This window comes from Oncorhynchus nerka, linkage group LG9a (genome assembly GCF_034236695.1).
Source record: "Oncorhynchus nerka isolate Pitt River linkage group LG9a, Oner_Uvic_2.0, whole genome shotgun sequence".
Lineage (NCBI taxonomy): Eukaryota > Metazoa > Chordata > Actinopteri > Salmoniformes > Salmonidae > Oncorhynchus > Oncorhynchus nerka.
Window position 1 is genome coordinate 61,316,044 of NC_088404.1, and position 12,360 is coordinate 61,328,403.

General features: G+C 43.6%; 1 protein-coding gene across 7 annotated transcripts in view; it reads right to left on the bottom strand.

Moving 5' to 3' along the window:
* Positions 1–12,360, bottom strand: part of osbpl5 (oxysterol binding protein-like 5) — a 125,876-nt gene that overhangs the window by 44,635 nt on the left and 68,881 nt on the right. For all 7 annotated transcript variants that reach the window (XM_029668808.2, XM_029668809.2, XM_065022746.1 and 4 more), the window contains one exon: positions 345–425. In XM_029668808.2, coding sequence (XP_029524668.2) covers positions 345–425 — 81 coding nt within the window. The remainder of the gene's footprint in view (positions 1–344; positions 426–12,360) is intronic.

Below are 12,360 nucleotides of genomic sequence, written 5' to 3' on the forward strand. Positions count from 1 at the left end.
ACCTCGATTCCTTTTCATTAGTAGTTGTATGTTAGGCAGATACATGTCTCCCAATCCATTCCTTGTGGACACTTAGGACAGCACATTCACATTCCAGCCCTGTACAAACTAGGCTTATACAACTAACCACACCGCTCTCCTTTGTTGAATCAGGTGCGCTAATGCATGGCTGAAACCAAAATGTGCTGACCTAGGGGTCCCTGAGGAACAAATTGGGAGACGCTGATCTAAATATTGGCAAATCTAAATATTTTCCCCCCAACCATGTTAAATGCCCATCAATATTTTTCCTGCAAGACATCCCCTCTCTGCGAACCCTTCCTGGCCAGGGAGTGATGAGTTACCTTGAGAGACTCCTTCCGGGCCAGCTTCTCTGTGGGCGAGGAGCAGTCCTCCAGACCGTTATTGAACATCCTGGACTCAGACTGAAGGAGGGAGAGATGGACAGATGAGAGTCAATGAGACACACTCCTCTTCTTGTGAGCTCACCTATAAACAGCCTCATATCACTCTGGTCTATCCCATTCATAGATAACATTTAAATAACACAGACATTTCTTCAGTGTCTGACCTGAACAGAGTACAGCCATGATACAGTGCCCACTAATATTGGCACCCTTGGTGAAAATGAGCAAAACAAGCTGTAAAAAAAAGTATAAATATTCACAAAAATCTAACTTTTAATTCAAGTAAAATAATTGAAAGAAAAAAATACATTAAACAAGAAACAAATATTTCTCAAATATGCGTGTGCACCAATCATTAGCACCACCTCATTCAACACTTGTGCAACCTCCCTTAGCCGAGATAACAGCTCTTGAGTCTTCTCCTAAAATGCATAATGAGGTTGGAGAACAAACGGCAAGGTATCGGAGACCACTCCTCCATACAGAATCTCTCCAGATTCCAAGGTCCACGCTTGTGGACTCTCCTCTTCAGCTCATGCCACAGGTTTTCTATGGGGTTTATGCCATGGGACGTCAATGGCAAAACCTTGATTCTGTGGTCAGTGAATCATTTTTGTGTTGATTTTGAGGTGTGCTTTGGATCATTGTCCTGCTGGAAGATCCAACCACGGCTCAGTTTAAGCTTCCTAGCAGAGGCAGTCAGGTTTTGATTTAATATCTGCTGGTACTTGACGGAGTCCATGATACTATATACAGTTGAAGTTGGAAGTTTACATACACCTTAGTCAAATACATTTAAACTCAGTTTTTCACAATTCCTGCCATTTAATCCTAGTAACAATTCCCTGTTTTAGGTCAGTTAGGATCACCACTTTATTTTAAGAATGTGAAATGTCAGAATAATAGTTGAGAGAATGATTTATTTCAGTTTTTATTTCTTTCCATCACATTTCCAGTGGGTCAGAAGTTTACATACACTCAATTAGTATTTGGTAGCATTGCCTTTACATTGTTTAACTTGGGTCAAAAGTTTCAGGTAGCCTTCCACAAGCTTCCCACAATAAGTTGTGTGAATTTTGGCCCATTCCTCCTGACAGAGCTGGTGTAACTGAGTCAGGTTTGTAGGCCTCCTTGCTCGCAGACACTTTTTCTGTTCTGCACACAAATCTTCTATAGGATTGAGGTCAGGGCTTTGTGATGGCCACTCCAATACCTTGATTTTGTTGTCCTTAGGCCATTTTGCCAAAACGTTGGAAATATGCTTGGGGTCACTGTCCATTTGGAAGACCCATTTGCGACCTAAGCTTTAACTCACTGACGTCTTGAGATGTTGCTTCAATATATCCACATAATTATCTTTCCTGATGATGCCATCAATTTTGTGAAGTGTACCAGTCCCTCCTGCAGCAAAGCACCCCCACAACATGATGCTGCCACCCCTGTGCTTCACATTTGGGATGGTGTTCTTCAGCTTGCAAGCCTCCCCCCTTTTCCTCTAAAAATAACGATGGTCATTATGGCCAACCAGTTCTATTTTTGTTTCATCAGACCAGAGGACATTTCACCAAAAAGTTTAGTCTTTGTCCCCAGTTGCAAACCGTAGTCTGGCTTTTTTTATGGCGTTTTTGGGGCATTGGCTTCTTCCTGGCTGAGCGGCCTTTCAGGTTATGTCGATGTAGGACTCATATTACTGTGGATACAGATAATTTTGTACCCGTTTCCTCCAGCATCTTCACAAGGTCATTTGCGGTTGTTCTGGGAATGATTTTCACTTTCCTCACCAAAGTACGTTCATCTCTAGGAGACAGAACACATCTCCTTCCTGAGCGGTATGACGGCTGCATGGTCCCATGGTGTTTATACAGTGCCTTGCGAAAGTATTCGGCCCCCTTGAACTTTGCGAACCTTTTGCCACATTTCAGGCTTCAAACATAAAGATATAAAACTGTATTTTTTTGTGAAGAATCAACAACAAGTGGGACACAATCATGAAGTGGAACGACATTTATTGGATATTTCAAACTTTTTGAACAAATCAAAAACGGAAAAATTGGGCATGCAAAATTATTGTCGTTCCACTTCATGATTGTGTCCCACTTGTTGATTCTTCACAAAAAAATACAGTTTTATATCTTTATGTTTGAAGCCTGAAATGTGGCAAAAGGTCGCCAAGTTCAAGGGGGCCGAATAATTTCGCAAGGCACTGTACTTGCGTACTATTGTTTGTACAGATGACATTGAGGCGTTTGGAAATTGCTCCCAATGATGAACCAGACTTGTGGAGGTCTACATTACTTTTTCTGAGGTCTTGGCTGATTTCTTTTGATTTTCCCATGATCTCAAGCAAAGAGGCACTGAGTTTGAAGGTAGGCCTTGAAATACATCCACAGGTACACCTCCAATTGACTCAAATTATGTCAATTAACCCATCAGAAGCTTCTAAAGCCATGACATCATTTTCTGGAATTCTCCAAGCTGTTTAAAAGGCACAGTCAACTTCGTGTATGTAAACTTCTGACCCACTGGAATTGTGATACAGTGAATTATAAGTGAAATAATATGTAAACAATTGCTGGAAAAATTACTTGTGTCATGCACAAAGTAGCCGACTTGCCAAAACTATAGTTTGTTAACAAGAAATTTGTGGAGTGGTTGAAAAACGAGTTTCAATGACTCCAACCTAAGTGTATGTAAACTTCTGACTTCAACTGTATCCTAACAAGTTGTCCAGGGCCTTTGGAAGAAAAACAGGCAGACATCAAAAATCCACCACCATACTTCACAGTGGGGATGAGGTACATTTCTGCAAGGATATCTGTCTGTCTACGCGTTTACAAAAAGCTTCATTTTGGTCTCATCTGACCATAGAACCCGGGTCCTATTGAAAGTTCCAGTAACGTTTGTTGTTTGATGACAGCAAAGGCTTTTTTAAGGCAATCCTCCCAAACAACTTGTGGTTACGTAGGTGGCATCTGATCGTAGTTTGAGACTTTCTGACCCCAAGACCCAACTAACGTCTGCAATTCTCCAGCTGTGATCCTTGGAGATGTTTTGACATTTACATTTACATTTAAGTCATTTAGCAGACGCTCTTATCCAGAGCGACTTACAAATTGGTGCTTTCACCTTATGACATCCAGTGGAACAGCCACTTTACAATAGTGCATCTAGGTCTTTTAAGGGGGGAGGGGAGAAGGATTACTTTATCCTATCCTAGGTATTCCTTAAAGAGGTGGGGTTTCAGGTGTCTCCGGAAGGTGGTGATTGACTCCGCTGTCCTGGCGTCGTGAGGGAGTTTGTTCCACCATTGGGGGGCCAGAGCAGCGAACAGTTTTGACTGGGCTGAGCGGGAACTGTACTTCCTCAGTGGTAGGGAGGCGAGCAGGCCAGAGGTGGATGAACGCAGTGCCCTTGTTTGGGTGTAGGGCCTGATCAGAGCCTGGAGGTAGTGAGGTGCCGTTCCCCTCACAGCTCCGTAGGCAAGCACCATGGTCTTGTAGCGGATGCGAGCTTCAACTGGAAGCCAGTGGAGAGAGCGGAGGAGCGGGGTGACGTGAGAGAACTTGGGAAGGTTGAACACCAGACGGGCTGCGGCGTTCTGGATGAGTTGTAGGGGTTTAATGGCACAGGCAGGGAGCCCAGCCAACAGCGAGTTGCAGTAATCCAGACGGGAGATGACAAGTGCCTGGATTAGGACCTGCGCCGCTTCCTGTGTGAGGCAGGGTCGTACTCTGCGGATGTTGTAGAGCATGAACCTACAGGAACGGGCCACCGCCTTGATGTTATTTGAGAACGACAGGGTGTTGTCCAGGATCACGCCAAGGTTCTTAGCGCTCTGGGACGAGGACACAATGGAGTTGTCAACCGTGATGGCGAGATCATGGAACGGGCAGTCCTTCCCCGGGAGGAAGAGCAGCTCCGTCTTGCCGAGGTTCAGCTTGAGGTGATGATCCGTCATCCACACTGATATGTCTGCCAGACATGCAGAGATGCGATTCGCCACCTGGTCGTCAGAAGGGGGAAAGGAGAAGATTAATTGTGTGTCGTCTGCATAGCAATGATAGGAGAGACCATGTGAGGTTATGACAGAGCCAAGTGACTTGGTGTATAGCGAGAATAGGAGAGGGCCTAGAACAGAGCCCTGGGGACACCAGTGGTGAGAGCACGTGGTGAGGAGACGGATTCTCGCCACGACACCTGGTAGGAGCGACCTGTCAGGTAGGACGCAATCCAAGCGTGGGCCGCGCCGGAGATGCCCAACTCGGAGAGGGTGGAGAGGAGGATCTGATGGTTCACAGTATCGAAGGCAGCCGATAGGTCTAGAAGGATGAGAGCAGAGGAGAGAGTTAGCTTTAGCAGTGCGGAGCGCCTCCGTGATACAGAGAAGAGCAGTCTCAGTTGAATGACTAGTCTTGAAACCTGACTGATTTGGATCAAGAAGGTCATTCTGAGAGAGATAGCGGGAGAGCTGGCCAAGGACGGCACGTTCAAGGGTTTTGGAGAGAAAAGAAAGAAGGGATACTGGTCTGTAGTTGTTGACATCGGAGGGATCGAGTGTAGGTTTTTTCAGAAGGGGTGCAACTCTCGCTCTCTTGAAGACGGGAGGGACGTAGCCAGCGGTCAGGGATGAGTTGATGAGCGAGGTGAGGTAAGGGAGAAGGTCACCGGAGATGGTCTGGAGAAGAGAGGAGGGGATAGGGTCAAGCGGGCAGGTTGTTGGGCGGCCGGCCGTCACAAGACGCGAGATGTCATCTGGAGAGAGAGGGGAGAAAGAGGTCAGAGCACAGGGTAGGGCAGTGTGAGCAGAACCAGCGGTGTCGTTTGACTTAGCAAACGAGGATCGGATGTCGTCGACCTTCTTTTCAAAATGGTTGACGAAGTCATCTGCAGAGAGGGAGGAGGGGGGGAGGGGGAGGAGGATTCAAGAGGGAGGAGAAGGTGGCAAAGAGCTTCCTAGGGTTAGAGGCAGATGCTTGGAATTTAGAGTGGTAGAAAGTGGCTTTAGCAGCAGAGACAGAGGAGGAAAATGTAGAGAGGAGGGAGTGAAAGGATGCCAGGTCTGCAGGGAGGCGAGTTTTCCTCCATTTCCGCTCGGCTGCCCGGAGCCCTGTTCTGTGAGCTCGCAATGAGTCGTCGAGCCACGGAGCGGGAGGGGAGGACCGAGCCGGCCTGGAGGATAGGGGACATAGAGAGTCAAAGGATGCAGAAAGGGAGGAGAGGAGGGTTGAGGAGGCAGAATCAGGAGATAGGTTGGAGAAGGTTTGAGCAGAGGGAAGAGATGATAGGATGGAAGAGGAGAGAGTAGCGGGGAGAGAGAGCGAAGGTTGGGACGGCGCGATACCATCCGAGTAGGGGCAGTGTGGGAAGTGTTGGATGAGAGCGAGAGGGAAAAGGATACAAGGTAGTGGTCGGAGACTTGGAGGGGAGTTGCAATGAGGTTAGTGGAGGAACAGCATCTAGTAAAGATGAGGTCGAGCGTATTGCCTGCCTTGTGAGTAGGGGGGAAGGTGAGAGGGTGAGGTCAAAAGAGGAGAGGAGTGGAAAGAAGGAGGCAGAGAGGAATGAGTCAAAGGTAGACGTGGGGAGGTTAAAGTCGCCCAGAACTGTGAGAGGTGAGCCGTCCTCAGGAAAGGAGCTTATCAAGGCATCAAGCTCATTGATGAACTCTCCGAGGGAACCTGGAGGGCGATAAATGATAAGGATGTTAAGCTTGAAAGGGCTGGTAACTGTGACAGCATGGAATTCAAAGGAGGCGATAGACAGATGGGTAAGGGGAGAAAGAGAGAATGACCACTTGGGAGAGATGAGGATCCCGGTGCCACCACCCCGCTGACCAGAAGCTCTCGGGTGTGCGAGAGCACGTGGGCGGACGAAGAGAGAGCAGTAGGAGTAGCGGTGTTGTCTGTGGTGATCCATGTTTCCGTCAGAGCCAAGAAGTCGAGGGACTGGAGGGAGACATAGGCTGAGATGAACTCTGCCTTGTTGGCCGCAGATCGGCAGTTCCAGAGGCTACCGGAGACCTGGAACTCCACGTGGGTCGTGCGCGCTGGGACCACCAGATTAGGTGGCTGCGGCCATGCGGTGTGGAGCGTTTGTATGGTCTGTGCAGAGAGGAGAGAACAGGGATAGACAGACACATAGTTGACAGGCTAGAGAAGAGGCTACGCTAATGCAGAGGAGATTGGAATGACAAGTGGACTACACGTCTCGAATGTTCAGAAAGTTAAGCTTACGTAGCAAGAATCTAATTGACTAAAATGATTAAAATGATAGAGTACTGCTGGGGTAGGCTAGCTGCGTTGTTGACACTACCCTAATCAAGTCGTACCGTTGAGTGTGAAGTTTCTACGATGCTGCTTATCGGGAGCTAGCTGGCTAGCTAGCAGTGTTGGTTACGTTACGTTGCGTAGGAGAACGACAATAGCTGGCTAGCTAACCTAGAAAATCGCTCTAGACTACACAATTATCTTTGAAACAAAGACGGCTATGTAGCTAGCTATGTAGCTAGCTACGATCAAACAAATCACACCGTTGGGACTGTAATGAAAAGAAGTGAAAAAGTGATACTACCTGTGGAGCGACGCGGAATGCGATCGGAATGCGAAAGTTCTATTCAGTAGACGTTGGCTGGCTATTGGCTAGCTAGGAGTGTCTCCTACGTTAAGGACGACAAAATAGCTGGCTAGCTAACCTCGGTGACCGAACCATCCTCCTCACTGTGCGTGGGGTCAATATAGACACACGTCCTCTTCCAGGCCAGTTGTTAACATCTCCAGTTGCTTTAAACTTTTTAATTATTGTCCTGGTAGTGAAAATAGGCATTTTCAACCATTGAGCTATTTTCTCATAGCCATTTCGCACATCATTAGCTGTATTCTCAGGTCTTTCCCATAGTGATGGTTGACCAACTTGGCCTGTATGTCATCTCATATTTATACCCCAGTGAAACAGGAAGTCATGGCTTACCACTGAAGTATTCCTAAACACTCAGGTGAATTAAAAAATGTAAGATGAATGGGAAAATACTGCAGTTAGATTCTTCTCATAAGAATTTATAGGGGTGCCAATAATTGTGGCACACGTGTTGGAGAAAAATATGTATTGAATTTATTTCACATATTTTCAATCATATTTACTTAAATTAAAGATGAGATTTTTTGAATGAAAGACCAAGAGGATAAACAGCAAATACATGTATTTTATAGCCCATTTTGCTCATATTTACCAAGGGTGAAAGGCACTGGATCTTTGGTTCTGTCTGAAACAGGAGTACAGTGAAGTAGCGTAACGTGAGTACACAGACCCATCCACACCGGACACTGATCAATAGGAAAATGCTCTACTGTACTGGCCTGCACGTTGAGTCATACCACACAGCAATATAACCATAGGGCTCTGGTCAACAGCAAAGCACCATGTTGGTAATAGGGTGCCATTTGGGATGTCATACAGTGCCTTTCCAAAGTATTAACGCCCCTTGACGTTTTTCAACATTACGTTGTGTTACAACGTGGGATGAAAATGGATTTAATTGTCATTACAGCTGTGAGTCTTTCTGGGTAAGCCTAAAAGCTTTACACACCTGGATTGAGCAAGATTTTTCCATTATTCTTTTAAAATTCTTCAAGCTCTGTCAAATTTGTTGGTGATCATTGCTAAAACAACCATTTTCATTTTTTAAGTCAAAACTTTAACTTGGCCATTCAGGAACATTCACGGTAAGCAACTCGACAGATTTGGCCTTGCATTTTTGTTTATTGTCCTGCTGAAAGGTGAATTCGTATCGCAGTGTCTGATGGAAAGTCGACAACCAAGTTTTCTTCTAGGACTTTGCCTGTGATTAGCTCCATTCCCAGTCCTTCATAATTACAAGCATACCCATAACATGATGCAGCCACCACCATGCTTGAAAATATGGAGAGTGGTACTCAGTAATGTTGTATTGGATTTGCCCCAAACTTAACACTTTGTATTTAGGACATAAAGTGAATTGCTTTGCCACATTTTTTGAAGTATTACTTTAGTAAGTTGTTGCAAACAGGAGGCTTTTAAAAAAATTGTTTTTTATTCTGTACAGGCCTTCTTTTAACTCTATCAATTTGATTAGTATTGTGGAGTAACTACAATGTTGTTGATCCATCCTCAGTTTATCCTATCACAGTCATTAACTCTACCTGTTTTAAAGTCACCATTGGCCTTATGGTGAAATCCCTGAGTGGCTTCCTACGTCTCTGGCAACCGAGTTTGTAGTGACTGGGTGTACTGATACACCATCAATGTGCAATAAATAACTTCACCATGCCCAAAGGGATATTTTTTTATCCATCTACCAATAGGTGCTCTTATTTGTGAGGTATTGGAAAACCTCCCTGGTCTTTGTGGTTGAATGGGTGTTTGAAATTCACTGCTCGACTGAGGGACCTTACAGATAATTAAATGTGTGAGGTACAGTGATGAGATATTAATTCAAAAATGTTAAACACTATTATTGCACACAGTGATTCCATGCAACTTATTGTGTGAACTGTTAAGCAAATGTTTGCTCCTGAACTTATTTAGGCTTGCCACAACAAAGGTGTTGAATACTTATTGACTCAAGACATTTCAGCTTTATATTTTTAATTAATTTGTAAATATTTCAAAAAAACATAACCCCACTTGACAGTATGGGGTAGTGTGAAGGCCAGTTACATAAAAAAAACTCAATTTAATCAATTTAAAAGGCTGTAACAACAAAATGTGGGAAAAGTCAAGCTGGTGTGAATACTTTCTGAAGGCACTGTATATGCCAGCTACTTTTGGAATAAGTTCAGCAGAAATTCAGTGCACAGGTTTCCGTTCCCCTAAGCAGGGTTTCACACATATAGAGTGAGGTCAAAAATTATTGGCAACCTTGATAAAAATGAGCAAAAAAATACTTTAAAACAAATACTGAGCTACATTGTACGCGCCAAAAATGTGGAAATTACAATTCTAATACAATTCCTCAAATAAAGAGATTTTCAAATAATTATTGGCACCCCTGTTTTAATACATAACTTCTCCAGAATAACGGCGTTGAGCCTTTTTCAAAAATGTTTTATGAGATTGGAAAACACATGATCTTAGACCATTCCGCCATACATTTCCCAGATCCTTGATATCCTTTGTCTGTGCTTATGGACTGGGATTCAAGTCTGGAGAATGAGATGACCATTGCAAAATGTTGATTTTGTGATCAATTAACCATTTCTTTGTGGATTTTGATGTGTCCATGGAGTTATTGTCTTGCTGGAAGATCCAGGGTTTTTGGCTTGAAGTAACTGTCCTGTGTTGAAATACAGTGCATTGAAAAGTATTTAGACCCCTTGACTTTTTCCACATTTTGTTACGTTACAGACTTCCTCGAAAATGTATATATTTTTTAAATGTTCCACATTAACCTACACACAATACCCCATGACAAGGCGAAAACAGGTTATTGGAAATGTTTGCAACAGAAATACCTGATTTACATAGGTATTCAGACCCTTTCCTATGAGACTCGAAATTGAGCTCAGGTGCATCCTGTTTCCATTGATCAACCATGATATGTTTCTACAACTTGATTGGAGTTCACCTGTGGTAAATTACATTGATTGGACATGATTTGGAAAGGCACACACCTGTTTATACAAGGTCCCACAGTTGAGTGTAAATGTCAGAGCAAAAACCAAGCCATGAGGTAGAAGGAATTGTTCACAGAGCTCAAAGACAGGATTGTGTCGGTGCAGTTCTGGGGGATGGGTACCAAAAACATGTCTGCAGCATTGAAGGTCCACTAGAACACAGTGGCCTCCATCATTCTAAAATTGAAGATTGGAAGCACCAAGACTTTTTCTAGAAATGGCTGCCTGGCCAAACTGAGCAATCGGGGGAGAAACGCCTTGGTCAGGGAGGTGATGGTCACTCTTACAGAGCTCCACAAGGACAACCATCCCTACAGCAATCCGCCAAATCATACCATTATGGTAGAGTGGCCAGACAGAAGCCACTCCTTAGTAAAAGGCACATGGCAGCCCGCTTGGAGTTTTCCAAAAGGCACCGAAAGGACTCTCAGACCATGATAAACAAGATTCTCTGGTCTGTTGAAACCAAGATTGAACTGTTTGGCCTGAATGCCAAGAGTCACGTCTGGAGGAAACATGGCATTGGTAGAATTGTAGAAGGCTAGTGAAGACTTCAAAACTATGAAATAACACATATGGGATCATGTAGTAACCAAAAAAAGTGTTCAACAAATCAAAATATATTGTATTTTTGAGATTCTTCAACGTAGCTACCCTTTGCCTTGACAGCTTTGCACACTCTTGGCATTCTCTCAACCAGCTTCACTTGGAATGCTTTTGTAACAGTCTTGAAGAAGTTCCCATATATGCTGAGTACTTGTTAGCTGCTTTTCCTTCACTATGCGGTCCAACTCACTACCGCTCAAAAGTTTAGGGTCACTTAGATATGTCCTTGCTTTTTGCTCAGTTGTGCACCAGGGCCTCCCACTTCTCTTTCTATTCTGGTTAGTGCCAGTTTGCGCTGTTCTGTGAAAGGAGTAGTACACAGCGTTGTATGAGATCTTCAGTTTCTTGAACATTTCTCACATGGAACAGCCTTCATTTCTCAGAACAAGAATAGATTGACAAGTTTCAGAAGAAAGTCCTTTGTTTCTGACCATTTTGAGCCTGTAATCGAACCCACAAATGCTGATGCTCCAGATACTCAACTGGTCTAAAGAAGGCCAGTTTTATTGCTTCTTGAATCAGGACAACAGTTTTCAGCTGTGCTAACATAATTGCAAAAGGGTTTTCTAATGATCATTTAGCCTTTTAAAATGCTAAACTTGGATTAGATAACACAACGTACCATTGGAACACAGGAGTGATGGTTGCTGATAATATACGCCTATGTAGATCAGCCGTTTCCGGCTACAATAGTCATTTATAACATAAACAATGTCTACACTGTATTTCTGATCAATTTGATGTTATTTTAATGGACGAAAAAATGTGAATTTCTTTCAAAAACAAGGACATTTCTATGTGACCCCAAACTTTTGAACGTTAGTGTATGAGGGAACTCCTTTAAGACTGTTGGAAAAGCATTCCTCGTGAAGCTGGTTGAGAGAATGCCAAGACTGTGTAAAGCTGTCGTCAAGGAAAAGGGTGGCTACTTATAAGAATCTCACTTTTTTGGTTGCTACATGATTCCATATGTGTTATTTCATAGTTTTGATGTCTTCACTATTATTCTACAAACATAGAAAATAGTCAAACAAAGAAAAACCCTTGATTGAGTAGGTGTGTCCAAACGTTTGACTGGTACTGTATATACATTTGCAAGAACTTCTGAAAAACAGTTTATTCGTCATTATGGGATATTGTGCGTAGATTGAGGGGGGAAAAGAATGTAATAATTTTTAGAGTAAGGCTGTAACGTAACAAAATGTGGAAAAAGTAAAGGGGTCTGAATAGTTTAATGCACTGTATACCGGTCATTAAAAATAGAGTAGACCGCTGATTGGCCAGCTCGCCAGTGAGCCAACATGACGTCCTGTTCTATGAGGAAATGGAAAAGCTACTTAAAACATACTTAATTACCGTTACCATTTTTTGGAAGTGAAACTATTTCACTCATTTTAATTCATCATAGGTCATATTTCATAAAATCTGGAAACACTGGACAGTTACCTCAAGACAAAAACCAAAAACCTGGTTGCCTCTGCCACGCAAGTGCATCTTCCAGCACCACAATAACCCCAAGCACACATCAAAATCCACAAAGAAATGGTTAATTGACCACAAAATCAACATTTTGCAATGCCTATATCAATCTCCGGACTTGAACCCCATTGAAAACCTGTGGTTTGAATGGAAGAGGGCAGTCCATATGACCAGACGATGGATATCAAGGATCTGGAAAGATTCTGTATGGAAAAACGGCC